The sequence below is a fragment of the Sinohyriopsis cumingii genome, chromosome 6 (assembly GCF_028554795.1).
Source record: "Sinohyriopsis cumingii isolate HCF-2022 chromosome 6, ASM2855479v2, whole genome shotgun sequence".
Classification (NCBI taxonomy): domain Eukaryota; kingdom Metazoa; phylum Mollusca; class Bivalvia; order Unionida; family Unionidae; genus Sinohyriopsis; species Sinohyriopsis cumingii.
In genome coordinates, this window is record NC_142966.1 from 140,320,229 (window position 1) to 140,340,273 (window position 20,045).

Consider the following 20,045-nt stretch of genomic DNA (forward strand, 5'->3'; position numbering starts at 1 on the left):
CAATGCGTGTTGTAACACTGCTCAATTTTCGTAAAGTGCGTAAAACAGGGTGAGAGATTTTAATTAGTCCAATGTTCTACTAACAAAGGCAACTGCAATTAGGAATGTATGCTTCCATATTTTTATTGCTTTGGAAGCTTTCCGTTTGGGTTCAGTCATGTTTTTTCCTCTATAAGTTCAAAACTACATCTGTTTCATATTCCACTAGATACTGTCGATTTCTGGGTGAGCGTGAAACTTGTGATTGTGGTCTGAGGCAAAATACCACCTTTATACGACAGAGACATCGTACTTGTACGATGCACACTAAAAGGCGTTAGTACGAACACGAATACAACGAAATGATGATTGATCAGAAGGTTTCTTGAAGTAGAGAAGTTAAAATTCCACAATGCAACAACCTCCGTGGAAGATTAGGAAAGACAGAACGTGATAGCTGGACCCGGATCAGGGACTGTTCCTATATAGTCCCCACATTCGTCTGCCAGTATTCTCTAGTGCGTCCGAATCCTAATAAATCATATGGTAATATAACGTTTATTTAAAGATGAACTCACGGTGAAGTTCTTGTCATAGGTTATCGGAAATGTTTGAGAGGTCGCCAGACTACACACAGATAATCACGCCATATTAATCATGTTCAAATGACTAAATACTTTTCTTTAAATCAATACCAAGAATGCCTATATATAATTCTAGTATCCTCACCAAAATCAGAGAGGAGAAAAAAAAACTATAAGAATAGACTGGGACTACGTTCATTGGAACTGATACTCTGATTCCCTGCTTAGTATGCTTCCTGCGTTGCCCTCCGCTTAGTATAGCGGAGGGCAACGCAGGGAGCATACTAAGCGGGGAACCAGACTAGGGAACTGACCCCGAAAGTAATAATTGTGACCTGAGTCCAGCTAGGGAAGTAATCCGGAATGTTTGAGAGCGTCATCCAGGGCATGGCCATTCAATGGTATGTTATCATTTGACTTTCAAGGACTAAGATGAGCTTGAATTTAGCGAACTACAGTGTTTTGCGACAGGTAAACATTAGAGTGTGCTTTTCTGCATGCACAAATCTTAATGCATATACAATATTGTCCGACTAATACATTGCCGTGAAACTGAATATTTACTGTAGGTGCGAAGTGAATTTGCGTGCCCCATGAAATATTATATATACCTTGGTCATACGTTTATGCTAAATTAGGGATAAAGCAAAAGAGATTAATGGTCCCCAAGTTCTTCAGTGTCAAAGTGTGTTAATGCAACCTGAGTATGAACCAACATCACCAACTATACAAAAAGACCCACTCTTTAAACTCTAAAACGCTTTATAATTACCAAATGGTCCTTGAAACCTTTGGGGGATTGTACAGATCAGATCAGACAAAACACCAATGTATTAGTATGTCGTCATAACTGAGGCACAGACTTGGAAGGAAATTGACATTCTTCGCCATTTTCTGGCAATTTTACCCTCTTTTACGCAATTTCACTCCATACGAGTATTTCCGAGATGGAATTGTGCAGAAAAACCACAGCAAAATCTCATTGTTGACAATGTAACTAATGAAGTTGTTATCAAGCGTTCTCCATCACATACGGTAAAAAAAATCTAGATTAGACCTAACCTATTCGTAAATGGACAGTACAAGAATTTTGTCCTTTAGTAATATGCCACCACCGCCCTTATTAAAAATTTTCTTTATGATGTATAGAGTCTTCAATATTTGGTATATGTTCTACAATTACTTTGTACAATAAAAACAATGATACAAATATATATTTTAATTTTCTTGATGCGAAAATTTGTTTTTGCATTCGATTCGATACAATTTCCACTTGTTGCACTTATTATCTTTCCTTGACACGTTTTTATGAAAATATAAAATTATTCTATAACATACAAATGAAACGTAACCAGCATCAAATAAATTTTCAAAAGAAATTATATTGACCTTTATTTTTGATGACCTCTTTTCCCTGATCTCAGAACAATCTTTAAAAACCTATCTATTATAACAAAACGTGGCACAATACGGGTAATTTACGTGGTTGATGTTTGGAGAAATCTCATTAGCTACCTTTAAGTTGCAAATTTTCAAAAGGCACCAATTTTCGAGGATTTCGTGGTTGCTAAAAACCGCTAATTTTAATTGTCAGCCAGCACTGATCCTTTTGTTGAATGACTGGCACTACTTCCAAAATCCCACAAATTAGGTACAAAGGAAAATACGTTTTTATATTAATATATAAAATCACCAACTGAAAGACAGGGCAATAAATTAATTCATAAGATATAATTATCAACGAATCAGCTTTTAAATATTGAACTGATTGCTAACGTATTTGAAGAAAAAAAATGTCATTTTAATCATTAACATTATTATATAAGTATTCATTTCTTTTCTTCACTATATATCTCTAGTAATTCTTCTTCAGTTTCCTCCTTGAGAACTTGGCGTTTTGCCACCTACACGCAAAAAAGAAAATGCTCGTTTCCAGTTATAAGGTATAAGCATAATGTTGACTGGGTCAGATGCTGGAATAAGTTCGGTAGCAACATTTTATCAAGTCTCTGCAATAATACACTCAGCCAGTCTTTATCGATATCGTAAGAATAATTTCCGAACAGGATGATTACGTGATCAATGAGTTTTCTGCTAGAAGAATTGTTCAGAACATACCAACCTTGAGCAACGTTGGCACAGGGCCGGCTGTTCAAATGTGTGCTGTTGTTACGGAGCAATTTGTTTCCGAATAAAAAAACATTGAGCTACCATCATGTAGGCAATATCTGTGCTAAGTTATCGGTTAAGTTACAGACATTCTTACTCTCGCAAATGCGAAATGCTTCTGCCAAAGGCCGATTTGAGCGACATATTTTATGGAACTTTAGGAAACATTGCTGATTGATCGGTGTAATATTTTCACAGACGCCTGCTTTGTGTTAATAACATTGACCGTATTTTGTTACAATACGAAATCGAATAGGATGGTACAAAATATACATTTCTGATCTATGTTTACAAGATACAGATCAGAGATAGTGGACTACGAATGTACTGACGGTACCTATCTTTCTGGACTATTAGGTGAGCGTATGTCATGAAACTCGATTGATAAGATCTCTTCACAAAAGTTTATTTCACAGAAACAAAATGAAAGCGCTATATGAAATGTTACTTAATAAAAGCATGATCGATTCCTTGACATAGGTATCAGTTACACGACAAACTGTATATTCCAGGAGGCAGGTTTCGGCGTTTTCGAGAAGTGTCTAATTATCTTGAAAAATTAGTACCTGTTAGGAGAATGGCTTTCTACTCTGCGACCGTAGTCAGTATACTTTATCTGCAGCTATTTATTATGAGGGTGTCAACTCAAGGTCAGATAAAGGACTTCACAAGGTAAATTATTCTCTCTCTCTCTCTCTCTCTCTCTCTCTCTCTCTCTCTCTCTCTCTCTCTCTCTCTGGGTTGTCTGCTTGCCTAGAATAACTAATTTCTTATTGTTCTGAGTTCGTACCTCAAGGCAAATGCTATTCAAGTAAAGCCTATATAATTTGCCAAATGTTTGAATGTTGAATCTTTGAACTTATAAGCAACATAAAATTAATGTAATGGATAAAATGGCATATTCTGTTGTTTTTTCCCCATTATATTGTAGCGATTTGTTATGAATTAGGACTCAACCATAAAAATAAGAAGCCGTGACCTGAAAATATAAGATCACTATACCCGTTTTGAATTTGGAGAATGCTTGATGAAGATATCACGTTAAGAATTAGTAGCTGAACTATTATTTTGGATTTCCACAGATCAGCTTGAATTCGTGAACTCAAGAACAAGTCACACTAAACCTTTATGTGATTTATGGATTTTATTCATGCGCTCCGTGGCTCTCAAAATGGTCAAGTCGTATTTCTAAAAATGTGTAAATTAAATCATTTTCAAAACTATAAATGTATAATCTCTCTATGTGGTTATAATTTTCTAGCATCTTAAAATTCATTTCAACAGCAGTTAATTACGAGCTACATATAATGATAAAAACATGGAAGCAAATTTTTCTTTAAATAATGGTACTGTACGTAATTGTATCTGATGTATTAAACTCCTTTCTGAAAGTACGTTTTATTTTACCTGAATACGTTTCCAGTCAAGCAACACTTACTGAATATGTATTATTCTCAATATAGTCTCATATTTTGTAAAAACGTAAGAGTTTTCATCTTTTACAATAGTTATGAAGGATTCCAGTAGAACTAGCTTATGTCCGTTTATTAAGACCAGTCTTTACACTCAGTTACATTTCTCATAAATCTTGTATATGGGTGACGATATGAAATTTGTACAACAGTAAGTTCCATAGGAAGAGGTATAAAACAGAGAACTAGACAAAGTTGTCTGTGCAGTCCGAATACGAAGGTTGGACGGTGTATATTTGAAACGATGCAACAAAGATTATTCTTTTTAAAATTTCTTTACAATTAGTTAATCTCTCTCTCTCTCTCTCTCTCTCTCTCTCTCTCTCTCTCTCTCTCTCTCTCAAAACAGGCCATATATCGCCTTATATCATGTGCCATTCATATTTATTACGACGTGTACTACTAATATTCGCAGATTGTGTCTGCGAGAAAATGTGTCTCAACTGCAAGGGCATACTTCCCGCCAAACATTGAGGAATTGCGGTTACAAACGAGGAACAATCAATTCTTGTACGTAAATTTATATCCCTTTCTCGTATAATGGCCAATTTTCTTTATACTCTTTCCTTCAAAGAATACTATTAAGGAAATGAGCATTGAGAAAGTGTGTGTCAACGGTAAGGTTTAACTGCCAATCATAACGTTATTCAAGGATGGCGGATTTGAACGAGAACCCATTCTATTCATGGATAGACATTTTCAAACCTAATGATGTCAGGTCATCGCGATCTTGTTTTACCAGCTCTTATCATGTAGCTCGTGACTACTGTCATACCAGCCATTTATATCGAGATCCTTCTATGAAGTAATTAAGAATTTATATCAGTAATTACCAATCGGAATGAAGCAATAACAGCTATAATGTTAACTCGCTACTGATTTGAGATACCTTATTTTCATACCAAGAACCTCAATCTGTTTTACCACAAGATTATAACAAATGATTAGTGACCACAATGTTTCCTGTTCCATCGATATCTGCTTGAATGAGATAATGAAACAAATCTGCCCATGACTATTTTGTGTGTATTTTTATATCCTTTATGCTTTTCGACTTGAAAATCGGTAGAGGGGTACTAACAAACGAAAAGTCAGGAATGCTATATTCTTTATTCCAGTATAATGATATCCTCAAATATGTTTAGATATCTTTGAAAAGAAGCGTTTTATAAAATCATACCTTCTTAGCTATACTGTTTTAGTCTTTCTATGTTTTACCTCATTACTAACAGATTACAATATCGCCTTTGCTCAGATGTATGTATTACCTGGATTAAACATAGCGCCTCTAAAGTCATTCTCATTCAAGTATTTTGTTTTGTATTTTTACTGGGAATTATTTTTTATTTGTGGGGAGGGGGTATTCAAGTCGAAGAGATAGAATTACAAATACACTGTAATTGCTCCAAATCTTTGTATTATTTTATATATGGTAAGTAATAACTCAAATTCTTTATACGTATTTATATTTCCGGCAAACGTTTTAATGCCATTTTATCACATGCACAAAAATATTCCTTGATCTATATTCCAATTATGTTAGCCGCTGCGGTAAAAAAGAAAAAGGCTATTTTTTCTACCAAATGTGATAACCCTTGACTGCATCAATCCAAGTCAATTAGAAGCCTTCTTACCAGCCAGCGCTATTTATTCTATCTATCTTGGATTATAGACGTGTTCGGCCATTCGGCCATGTGCATCTACTTGTTGGGTGGAACTTAAGCCACCACCCAACAAGATTTTACCCCAAATCTGCGTGATCGTGGGGGAGGGGCACACCGAGTTGAGACTGCGAGCATTTGGTAATACCTTCGCACAGGCGATAAGGTCGTATGTCCCATCCGTACACGCATTTGGAAAATTAAGTGGTACGTACCTCGTACTGTTTAATCGTCGAGTAGGAATAGTTTTGAGTTTTCGGGTGGGCAGACTTACTCCAGACGTCTGTGTGCTCTCATCTCAGGAAAATGGATGGATACTCTGGAAGGTATTCTATCACAGGTTGTTGCACGCGATCGGACTCAGTTCGTAGGTCCCAAAACTCTGGTGTGACAGCTGGTTTATCTCCACATAATTCCTCGATGGAGCCCCATTGAAGCAACCTAAACTTCGCAGATTGGCTGCCTCCCCAGGTATTCGGGGCGGGGGAGGGGCGTCACACTGGTCGGTGCTGCTTTTCTCTGGCCTGCTACCCTGTGTACTGTCAGCCGCTATGTTGATATTCTTTTTGATGGTAAAACCTATCATTTAAATTACTCGACTTCGACTGGGGGTTGGGAGGGGATGTTTCTCTTAAATCGTACTGCAACGTGGGCTCAGCTATATCCCTGCCCCTTAAATTATGGCCGCAGGAAGTTTCCACCACCTCACTTCGCATAGCAGGCAATCCAGTACTGATGGATCGATTTTTGATGGTTGACTTATCGGATAAAATGACTGCGCTATTTATTATTTTTTATTAATTGATCCAGCACGTGTCATAACCTTTTAGAAAAAAAAAAGTTATCTTCAAATTTTTAGTAAAATCCAATCATTACTTTTAATGTTATGAAAATTTCAAGTTAACATATTTCTTTACAAAAATGTATTCCACTTTATGGGACGATATCAGCCCCACCCACCTGATGTTTACCTGTAATATGCAACACACTGCAATCAGTCAAGCCAAAGAACAACTGGTGGAGTTTGTGCTAAGCAAGTGTGAGTGACGTGAATTATTAATAGTTCTCAACATTAGCGGAATTATAATAGTGAAGAGAGGTCAATTTTCTAGGCGTAATTTATTAAGTAGAATAATATATGATGTAATCAATATCGTTTCTCCGCTAGGTGTCGCTTTCTCCATGATAAAGTTTGGTTCGCGTGATGAGAAATTCAAGAAAATAATATGGAAATTAGTTCCGTGATATTTAAGGAATGTTTGTCAATTTTGCGATCTTAGCTAAGTCGATTTACTCAACACGTGTGCTACAGGCGCAACGCTCCTCCAGAAAAAGCGAGGTTCTAGCCAGTGATGAAGTAACCGATAACCTATTAACATTACTCACCAAGAAGAAAGTGGACGTGTTCTTATCGAAGAAGATTGGAAACTCACACGTCAAAAAAACATAACTGCACCCCTGTAATATTTCACTGAAAGTGTGTGTGTGTGTGTGTGTGTGTGTGTGTGTGTGTGTGTGTGTGTTGGATTTTTAACGTAGCTTTGACAATTTTACACGGGGCCCCGAGAGGCCGAGTGGTCTAAAGCGCTCTCCGTTACTGATCACTGCCATCTCACCTCTGTCTGAGTTGGTTCGAGTCTAGGATTCGGCCAGTGTGGGTATGTGAGAAAGCTTTCCAGTAGCTTCTCGTGGGTCGGTGGTTTTTCTGGGGGTTTTCCCGGATTCTTCCTTCACCATTAATACTGGCCGCCATGCATAGCCTATCGTGTGTTGAAAAATGGTGTTAAACCCAACAACAACAACAATTGTACAGTCATATCAGCAGCGTGGCAGTTATAGTGATGTCTAGCACATGAGCATCATGCCGCACACATGTATCATGATGTCCACCCAGTCACATTATCCTGACACCAGACCGACCAGTACTAACACTAACCTGTTAATACTGAGCGCCTAGCGAGGCAGCTGTTAGTACCATTTTTATAAGTGGCTTTGGCATGACTCGGTCTGTGTTCTAACCCACGACCTCCCGCATCCGAGGCTGACACTCTAACCACCACTGAAAGGGTACAATCCTCAAAAAGAAACAAGAAAGTAGAGCAAAGTTAAAAATGCAAAGTACTAAAACTTCTTTACCCTACTTCCAAAAAATGAAGCATGACATTCAACGCAAATATCAGAGACTGCTACATACATCAGCCATTGTTCCTGAAGATTACATGTGCAGAACGTTCACGAGTTAAAATATGGTTTCCATTTTCCTCGTTAGATGATACCCACTTTTTCACATCATAGCTCAGAACAAGGTAAATATATGACGTCTGAACAATTTTTAGATTTTGTTCCAGTCTGATCAACTATCTCGCTCCTCGTTGGACTAATGCCACAAGCTATATCTGTCGTTACTACTGGAGCATCGATAAAGATGTTTAAGATATCTGACTGATAAATGTAACGCACAAATTATTTAGGCCAAACGAAAATCTTTCTAATGGTGCAGGGGACAGTTTTTATGGCACAAATTTAATGATGCATACACCTGCCTGATATAAAAATTTATAAAAAATAAATAAAAAACATGAGTGAGGTCAACGAGATCCATATTTTTGGACAGATAAAATAAAGCAATACTTAATAATATCCTTCACTTGATCTAACATGTCAATGGAAATTCAGTGAATAAAAAGTTGATGCACACCACTCTCAAATTTATACGTGCATTTTTCATATCCGACGGCCATTTTTGAGAACACTTTGTGCTCACAATGCAAAAAACAAACCCTTTTCCTGGGTGATAATTGTTAAAAAAACATCATGTATTTAATAGTTTGTTACTATTCATAATGGCTGCTATCCAATCAGTTTTTGGGATATTCTACATGCCTTGAACCAGAGTGTCTATTGCTATAAGTAGCTAGCTCTGCTTCCTAGCCGACTATTAGTATTTAACTGGCTGAATACTGTGCAGTGACTACATGAGGTGTACATTCCTAACATCAGTTCCAAGAACAACACCAACCGGAAAGACCAAATTCACAAATATGTACATATCTTTAATTATTACATAATAATAGCTCAAAAAGTCACACTATACCCTTACATTAAGAAATTTGTCAGAGGCCCATATGCGAAACTGTCCCATTCCACCTAAAACTCATGTAGAAATGAATTTACAAACCTAAACTATTCTGCATGGATTATATTTAATGAATTAATTCATGTTTTCATTTGACAACTTATGCGTTCAAATCTGATTTTAAATTTGTTATCGTAAAGAGTAAATTAAACTTTGCAATAAAACACCATACTTACTGTAGATATGATGAAAATGACTTTACATCTAAAAAGTACCGAAATTGTAAAGTCGAGGTTTTAAAAACGCTTATAGATCTGTGATTACTGGCACCCTTCCATGCTGATACTTGATTATAGATAAGTCCGAACAAACAACAATACTTCCATCAGGTTCACTTTGTCCATGCCATATTCTGAGTTCCTTTCTGTCATTTTAGAATGCATAAAGAGACTACACGTATTATGTTTGCTTTCAATCGAGGCCTCTCAGAAAGAAACTGGTATATGGTGAATTTATTACACTCGTTTACCTCTGATACGAGCATGTACACTCACTAAAATTCTTACGTTTTACGGGAGTTATTCAGCGATGTTTATTCTCCCCAAATTTTAAGGCATGGCTTTTTTTTAGATTACCCAAACTAATATCATGGACTAAAATGTGGACCGTCCTAAAGAGAAGGTTGACGTTTTTGGTTTGTTTTTGTTTTTGTTGCGGTATTTCGTTTTATTTTAATTTACATCCTACCGTCGTGCAGGGATGCGTTAATGCGTCTTGAGTTTCTTTTGTCAGTTTCGAATCGCCGTTTGGTGTAAGAAGGCAACCGTCACACATTTTGTCAGTTTCGAATCACCGTTTGGTGCAAGAAGGCAACCGTCATACATTTTGTCAGTTTCGAATCACCGTCTGGTGTGAGAAGGCAACCGTCATACATTAAAGAGAATTCTCGATTGTTCAGTAAATTTACCTTTACACGCTTGCTGGTCTGTGTAACTGTATTCAAAGATTTATACGAGGGTTGCGTTTAAAGGTTAAGCGTTGAATCATCATTACCCCTTTTACGATAGCTGAATTTGTTAGGACAAATTACTACTTTTCAGTGTTCGGTGTTGAAAGTTTAATCTACACGCCTGCTTCTCTCGAATCAAACTATTGACGTGATTACTTTGCTAACCAAATAGAATATTTCAGTTTCTGGGATACAGAGTCATTATATGTCTTCGGAAATGTAACTAAGCAATATTCACTACCAAGTCAATAAAAAAGGAAAACAAAAACTACCAAATATTCATTCATTAAATGCCATATAAGTACGATTGCTTCCTGAACACGGGAGGAGATTTTAAAAGGTCAGCATACCTACAATTATTACCTCAGGAACATCCGTAAGGAAATACTTTTTAACAAATCGTAGCTAATTTTTCATTTACATTAGGCGATACAATATTCACTTTCCCTAGGCTGCAATAAAGTTTTTAATATTAAGTTTTAATCTTTAAATAAACGTACCCAATATAGCTTGTTCTCATACTTGATTACGTCAGACTTTAGTTACATACTTGATTCTATCTATTATTAACTTGTTTCACTGTACTTCTATCTTGTTTTTGTAATTTTGGAAGGCCTTGAATCAGTATATTGTAATAGAATGTTTGTTCAGTTATTATTTATTTCAGTGTTATATCATCGTGTCGTAAGGTCTATGGGTATGATTGTGCGTCTGTCATTCTTCGTCCGTCCGTCAAGAATTGCATTTTGCCACTAAGTGGCCATAATTCTGATACGAGTTTTTTTGCTAACTTGCAATATGGGCTTCGATCATTAGCGCGATCCACGCATCTTAATGAAATGATATCGTTTCTGTTTTACTGAGATTGTTACTGTGGGGGGGGGGATCTATTTCTTTTGATCAAACTGAAAACATTGGGGGAAATATCATCAAGATCTCTCTGATAAATTAATATGCAAATTCACGCATATAAATGAGGTGACCTTGCATTTTATTGGTTGAGTTGTTTGCCACTTCGTAGGCCATATTTCTGCGGTCAGAAATAATCAAACTTGGAATATATGCTGATACTATCAAGATCTGGAAAAAATGAGTTATATGGATTATAATGGAGTGATCGTACCATATTGTCTGGACATGATTCCATTCTTGAAATCATATTTCTGTTCCGATTGTGATCAAATTAGTTTGTATCAAGAATATCTCCGACAGCTTGGGTAATTAAAGAAATGAACGCATACTAATGAGGCGATCTTGTCTAAGAAGGATGGAGTTTTATGCCATTCGGAATGCAATAATGCCACTCGGAATGCAATAATGCCACTCAGAATGCAATAATACCACTCGGAATGCAATAATGTCACTCTCGGAATGCAATAATGCCACTCGGAATGCAATAATACCACTCGGAATGCAATAATGCAATAATACCACTCGGAATGCAATAATGCCACTCAGAATGCAATAATACCACTCGAAATGCAATAATGCAATAATGCCACTCGGAATGCAATAATGCCACTCAGAATGCAATAATACCACTCGGAATGCAATAATGCCACTCAGAATGCAATAATACCACTCAGAATGCAATAATACCACTCGGAATGCAATAATGCAATAATGCCACTCGGAATGCAATAATGCCACTCGGAATGCAAGAATACCACTCGGAATGCAATAATGCCACTTGGAATGCAATAATACCATTTAGAATGCAATAATGCCACTCGGATTGCAATAATACCACTCGGAATGGATTAATACCACTCGGAATGCAATAAAGCCACTCGGAATGCAATCATGCCACTCAGAATGCAATAATGACAGAATTTGTTAAACTGGAAATCGAACTTCGATGGAAATTTTCTCTCAGACTTTGTAGATAAGCTTATATCGTCATGCTCAGGTTTTATAACAATACGAGTTGGGCATGATAATGGGGTGATATTGGTTGACTGTCACTTGCCTTAAGGTTATAATATTTTCGATTTGGTTAATATTTGCTAAAAATGTTTGTATCATGTAAATCTTGACTAAGAGCATATGTCATGTCTTGTCTTTTATGTTGATTATCAGCGTACTGTAATCCGAGATTTTGTTTAAAAAAGTGAACTATTAAAACAATCGACATGACTGAAAATTAAAAATGTTATGTTATGAATTTGACGAGAAAAATAATACGTAAATAACATGTCACATTTGAAAATCTATAAAGTGACAATATTTCATTATCTGTTTCATATAATATTAATTTTATCCCTTGTTTCATATTACCATTACAAAACCTGAATTATAATTTTTGTGTTAATAAAATTGTCTTGTTGCCCAGAAAAAATCAGATATTACTATGGACAAAGTTTTGAACTACTTCAGTCGTATGGTAATAGAGCACTATCAGCATTCCAACTATAGTCACATATTGCTGTCATATAATAGTCATATAAAAAGGAATAAGACTAACCGGCCGTATGGAACCATTCTCACCACCATCGCCGTGTAAGCGCTTCTACTGTCTGGCGATTCACTACATAATTTGCTGTAACATACCAACACCAACTAGCGCTGAAGTCACCTTGTATGTTAAGTTTCAAGCAAAAACGCTCATCACACTTGACTCCTTTTCCTCGTTTCTAATGATGACTTGCTGAAGTCAATCTATGTCTCGATCTTAATTTGAACATATATATATATATATATATATATATATATATATATATATATATATATATATATATATATATATATATATATATATATATATATATATATATATATATATATATATATATATATATATATATATATATATATATATATATATATATATATATATATATATATATATATATATATATGTATATATGTATATATATGTATATATATGTATATATGTATATATATGTATATATATGTATATATATATATATGTATATATATGTATATATATATAGATATATATGTATATATATATATATATATATATATATATATATATATATATATATATATATATATATATATATATATATATATATATATATATATATATATATATATGAGTGTGTGTATATGTTTATATAACTTTGCCTCCACACACACACACACACACACACACCAGGAAACGGTTTTTCAATTAACTGATTCCTGTGACGCATGTTCTCATTTGAAATAGTACCCAGCATGCTGTTCGATTTTAGTGTATGAGATCATCAAACATCTATAATTCTCTATATACATAATCTTGTTTGGTCTCTTCGAGGTCAACTGAGAACGTAACTTCGATGGTCAGAGACCTTTTCAGATAAGATACGAGGTTAAACATTTTTCCACTCTCGCTCAACAACACTCGCTGTGATATTTACTTCAACGAAATCCATTTACGTGCCGAGCTAAATATAATGTTATGGATGAGAAATGCATGACCAACACGACACACGCAACGAGAACACGCGGAATTTATTTCCTCTGTACAATATTTTTCGCCTTTAATTTATACAAATGGAACAGTATCTTACTGGTACAAGAAGCGTAACTTGCACTTGTGAAGTTTTACTTACACAGATAATTTTCTAATAAAATAAAGCGTTGAAAATGTCTAAATGATATGAATAAAATATAAATTCTCAATTTTGAATGATATGTGATGAAATGACTCTGGAGGTGAAAGTTTATAGTTTAACTTCAGTAGACAATACTTGACAAAATTACGTGTTACGTGCATAATGGCATACAGGTTACGCTCCACAACGTTCACTAAATTTCACTTACCCACATGTACGTCGTCTGCATGATGTTAAATTTTGTGGTGAAACAGCTCAATAGTCAATCTTTTTCATATCCGACAATCCAAAATAAAATTCTCTATTGCTCTAGCTTATGATTTTAGTCTATTTGTAAATTATAATTTAGTCCACGCCTGTTTCATTCTAACTTGTGAAGTAGTAAAACTGCTTCAAAACAGCCGAAACTCAATAATGTTGAAGCCAACCTAGATTTACAATTTTTTCCCGACAACTGCACTCTTTTTGAAGATTTGAATATCGTAATTTGTCTTTCTCTGTTCACAATTTTATGAAATACGGACATGCTAAGCTTATTTTCTTCCAATTTTATCTCGAACATTTGCTACATGTTTTTGCTTGTGAAAACCGAGCATTCACTCTGAGCGCATAGCATTGCATTTGAACCTTGTGGTAGTCATACTGGGTTAGATATTCGCAGCATCTGGTACATAATGATGACTGTTTACACAAAGCTGATCCACGCCTGCCTAAACGTTCCATGACTCTACTTAAAATAACACTTGCTCATTTTCTTAATTTATTCTATGAATTCGCCCCTTTCCAAAATATGTAACTGTGGAATGGTACATTATTGTCGAAATATTAGTTACATTAAAGCTGTTTTCTGACCATTAAGGATAAAGGTTAAAACGATTTAAGATCAGAAGCTGGTGCAGAAGGCTAATGCTGATAGCATACACTTTGTATGACATCTGACAAATGACTTTTTTTTTTTAATTGATGACCTATCCAGAAATACTAATGTTTGATCAAACAGACATATAAGCAGAGAAAAATATTATGTGGACGGATATATTTATAGCAAAGCATCTGTTTGTTCCATATTTATAAGCATTTTTTTATAAGTTTGACTCAACCGGGGTTCGAACCCGCGACCTGACACATCCGAGGCTCACTCTCTAACCACATAGGCTTAAGAGAATCGCTACCTGCTGCACATTGCAGACAAAGAGACACAAAACCTAAAGAAGAATTATACTGAATACATGTTTTGATGCATATAGTTTTGATGTTTGGTCACTTGATATTATTTCTAATGATCTATGACTTTGCTCATGGCAAACCAATAACTAATGAATTTATGGAAAAGTATCTGGAGATACATTATCACAACAAACTACTTATTTCTAAATTGTGTATTGCAGAAAAAATTGTTTTAAGATCGAAGTAGTGATATACTCAATTCAGGAATTTGTTTTAAGATCGAAGTAATTATATACTCAATTCAGGAATTTATTTTTAGATCGAAGTAATTATATACTCAATTCAGGAATTTATTGTAAGATCGAAGTAATTATATACTCAATTCAGGAATTTATGTTTAGATTGAAGTAATTATGTACTCAATTCAGGAATTTATTGTAAGATCGAAATAATTATATACTCAATTCAGGAATTTATTTTAGATCGAAGTAATTATATACTCAATTCAGGAATTTATTTTTAGATCGAAATAATTATATACTCAATTCAGGAATTTATTGTAAGATCGAAGTAATTATATACTCAATTCAGGAATTTATTTTTAGATCGAAGTAATTATATACTCAATTCAGGAATTTATTTTAGATCGAAGTAATTATATACTCAATTCAGGAATTTATTGTAAGATCGAAGTAATTATATACTCAATTCAGGAATTTATTTTTAGATTGAAGTAATTATGTACTCAATTCAGGAATTTATTGTAAGATCGAAATAATTATATACTCAATTCAGGAATTTATTTTTAGATCGAAATAATTATATACTCAATTCAGGAATTTATTTTAGATCGATGTAATTATATACTCAATTCAGGAATTTATTTTTAAATCGAAGTAATTATATACTCAATTCAGGAATTTATTTTTAAATCGAAGTAATTATATACTCAATTCAGGAATTTATTTTTAGATCGAAGTAATTATATACTCAATTCAGGAATTTATTTTTAGATCGAAGTAATTATATACTCAATTCAGGAATTTATTTTAAGATCGAAGTCATGATATGCTCAAATTATGATTCAGGAAATATTGTAATATCGAAGTAATAATATTCTGAAAGCGTGCTGTAAATATTTATGATTGCGGTTGAAGTAATGCGATGTTCAATACAGAATAATTAGTGTTACGATGGAAGTAATAAGCCGCTCAGTCTATAGCTAGCATACGATTTATTTTGACAATGGAACTAATAAAGCCGCACAACCTATAGCATACGAATTAGTTTTACGATGGAAGCGATGAGCATCTCAGCCCAAAGCACAAGAATTAGTTTAATGTTCCAAAATAATATTTTCAAAATATGGAGCAAACTTTTAGTTTCGATAGAAGTAATCATAATCACTTCCTTTATATAATTGTCATACGTCAGAACACCTTATTAAATTTTACGTCTTTCGGACTGAAAATAAATAAATAATGGCACCTCTTTTCTTCTCCTCGTTAAGATTATTTCGAACACATATTTTTTATGACATTCTGTAAAACTCAATACTCGTATGGATCGAGATAAAAGATCTTAGTTTTAACGAAGTTTCAGTGAAACGTTATACCGGAACTATCTGTGATATATAGGAGATGAACGTACTTTTATCTCATTATCGCCATTTGTCATAACATCTTTTAATCTGTGCTAAATCAGCTACAGAATATCTAAAGAATGCAATGGCAATAAGATCGCCTCTATCTCAACGTGTCAAAAGATCGGCAACTTGGAATGCAACTAGATATTTAAATGTGGCTCCTGTTGGAAATGTACATGTAAACATTCGCTGAATCTCGTTATTTTCGTTACGCCACATGGCAGAATGTATTATTCAGTTTAACCCGATTCAGTTCAGCTCTGATGTTTACTAGGATTTAATCAGAATTTGTGTGTAACTGTCAACGACACTGAACCTGAGAAGCATTACATATTTTGTGCTTTTCATTCCAGAACGGTTTCAAATTTTATCTCTGTTTTATCTATCTGATTTTATGGTACATGTCTATCAGCTAATATCTCAATCTAAGTAAGAAATGAGTCTTATTTCCAGTACTTGAACATCGTTTGCAACATAGGAAACGGCACGTAAAGGAAAAACAATGCGAAGATACAAAAAGAGCAATGATCTAAAGACTACTAACAGCGGTGCATGAACTGTACGAGTAGTATCGGACATCTTCGATGTTTCTTCTGATGGTTTTCAACATTGGTGATAGCACTGGTTTGTTCAGAAAATATTACATTACTCCAATATATTTCAACCGTGTAACCTATCTTGTTGGTACTAGTTCACGCATTGCTTCTCATATTAGCAGATACTGTTAGTATTTTCCGAAATCAGTGTTGATATCTTAATCATACAGTCGGAGCTCAACTGTCCTCATACCCGCTGTTTCAGGTACATATTAGCTGCATCTATCCGTTGTCTCTGTCAAACTCATTCGTCTGTTTTGCTTCACCACTCTCAAAAGTTGATGATCCGGAACTTTGTCTGGACATGGCTGCTGCTGTTTTTGATATCTCTTTGCTGTTTAGATCAAGGGCCGTGCAAAAGTACAATTATTAACACTGAACTGAGAGTGTTCTTAACTTTCAGTTCTCTTAAAAGATTAAATAGCCATTTTAAATATAGTCTAGTCCGCATTACTTCGTGCCATTTAAGGACTTTCAAGAGTAGAATACCCTCTTTGTATCGGATAACTGGTGAAAGAACATCTAAACATTTCTCAAGGCACAAGACCGTTACGGACAACACCAAACAGGAAACTAACACTTGTATTGACTAACCTGTAGATTACGTTGGTAAACGTTGTGTCATTTCAGGCACATCACTGTCGCTATACGTGTAATAATAATAATAATAATAATAATAATAATATATTACGAGGAACAGGATTGGTATGTTGTTAATAAAGATAATTGGACTATGGGAAGAAAAAAAACTTTCCCCAAAATAGCAGAAAAATTGCAACAATGTGTTTGCATATCTGATATGCAATTATTTGCTTGTAACGGATGACTTAAATCCAATCGTGTTTAACAGATTCTTATTTTATCATTTCGAGCAACGTGATAAAACCCGTTGAAATGAGCCGTATAGCAGTGCCACTTCCAATTACCAAACTATTTTCTCCTAGTCATATAAAAACATAAATTAATCTGTAAACAAGCTGCCTGATTTTCTTTTGTTTCACCGTGCGAACAGCGTTTGGCAAAAGCAATAACGTAGGTACGTATTGCTCAATGTTTTAGAGATCTTCGTCATACATGGTAGATCAAACCTATCACGTGAATTCCGCAAAATCTGCACGTTTATTGGACGTTCTCAGAGATTTCTCGTACCATTGTGGTGCCATATATGATATAAAGTAAATTATATCAAGCACTGCTATGTTAAATAAATATTGACAAAGTGAAAAAATTAATATTATTAAGCAATGTAGGGTATGTAGGAAATGATACTACTATCTTTATTCTTTATTAGTCCTCTTTATACCATCTAGGATGAAATTCTTTTTGACTGAAAGGTATCTTCACGTACATAGAGAATTAAAAGGTATAATCAAACATCTGCATTGCTTTTTCACAGAAGATTTTATTACCTACCATAATTGCTTGTGCATAACATAAGTCCATGTGTGTGCAGGTAAAATTTGCTATCTGAGCGCACAACGCACAGGCACATCAGGATCTATGCTGTCGCATTTGGTGGACTTAGTGTACGGAGAATAACTGAAATCATGAGTTGGCACGGCTTTTTATATGGCATGCTGAAACGTTATCTGATGTCGAACTATTCAACTGAATTACGTAATGCACGTGCAGTGTCCTTCTGAAAAACGTTAGTAGAAATGATTCGATAATAAACAATAGTATGGCACAATCGATATCGGTCTCAATTTTGAATCACGATTGTTTTGATGATTTCTCTCTCTCTCTCTCTCTCTCTCTCTCTCTCTCTCTCTCTCTCTCTCTATATATATATATATATATATATATATATATATATATATATATATATATATATATATATATATATATATATATATATATATATATATATATATATATATATATATATATATTTATATGTATGTATGTATGTATGTATGTATATTCGTCAAATATCTTACTGCTTTTAATATGTGTCCGGGATTAAACTATACAACAATATAAAAGTAAATGGATAGGTTGTTCGCTGTATAAGAAAGCTTATTGCCTGTTGAGAATCGAAGAAAAGAAAGGATCATCTTTAATATATACAAAACCTGGGTTTGCATTGCCATTCTTTAATAGAGGGAATCAGCACAATAACCACTTACGCTGTTTGCAGTTTTGTAAATTAATTTATTTCGAAAGTGTTTTTTTTTTTTTGACTAAATTAGTATGCAAGAAGGAGACTATGTATCTGTAGCACTGTCTTCTCTCAGACGGGGCGTTTTGCTGTTTTCCTGTTGTCTTTGTATCTCATTCGGCATCATTCTTTATGTATTGTGTTGATGACTAGAAATCTTGCATTTGAGAAGTACAAATAATTCAACTTCATAACGGTATCCAAATTAAAACATATGTGTAGATTGAGATCCATGGTCATTTCACAATGACCAGTGGCTAGGAAGAAATAGTGTCTAATAAATAAATTTTAGTTTCAACCTAATGCCAAAAACATTATGTTCCGGTTTTTGTTTGAGATGCCTTACAACGAATATCATTGTCAAAATGAGCCAATATGATCTGATAGAAAGACTAACTAAAATTATTCCATAATGGACCGTGTTTTCCCTCTGCTAAGTCGGACTTTCATCTGTATCATTTTCTCTTTGTCTCTCTTTTTACTTAAAATAAAATTATTACAATAAGACAAACTTTTAATATACTTGCATCGATAATTTAATAAATGATAAATGACCAGTTTCATTTGGCGATAAATCTGAGGATCCGAAAATTATGATAATTTTTGCAATGACATCAAACCAACATTTATTAGTCTGGAACATGGTAATTGTTTGTACCGGAATATAGACTTGCATCTGTTTAACAGTACTGGAAACACCATTTTAGGAGTTAAGCGTAGTATTTAATATCTGAATATCCCACAATTCACTTGTATCATTGTTTAGTTAGTCGACTGAATAACAGTGATGCAGTTTACCAACATATATCCCCCTATGTGGTTCGTTTTTATGCGGCAAGTCTTTGGGAGATTTATCTGTTATATGAATACACATTTATGACTGGTCGGTGCAAGAGGATATTCAGTCCAGTAGAACTAATTCACAGAGAAGGTTGGAATGCCATCAGCCAGGCATAGAAGATT

The 20,045-nt window shown here is 34.4% G+C and overlaps 1 protein-coding gene across 1 annotated transcript in view; it reads left to right on the forward strand.

The window, feature by feature from the left end:
• The first annotated feature begins 2,514 nt into the window (after positions 1-2,514).
• Positions 2,515-20,045, forward strand: part of LOC149798125 (glycine receptor subunit alpha-2-like) — a 90,984-nt gene continuing 73,453 nt past the window's right edge. The window contains exon 1 of the mRNA XM_089963213.1: positions 2,515-3,404. Coding sequence (XP_089819339.1) covers positions 3,310-3,404 — 95 coding nt within the window. The 5' untranslated portion in view covers positions 2,515-3,309. The remainder of the gene's footprint in view (positions 3,405-20,045) is intronic.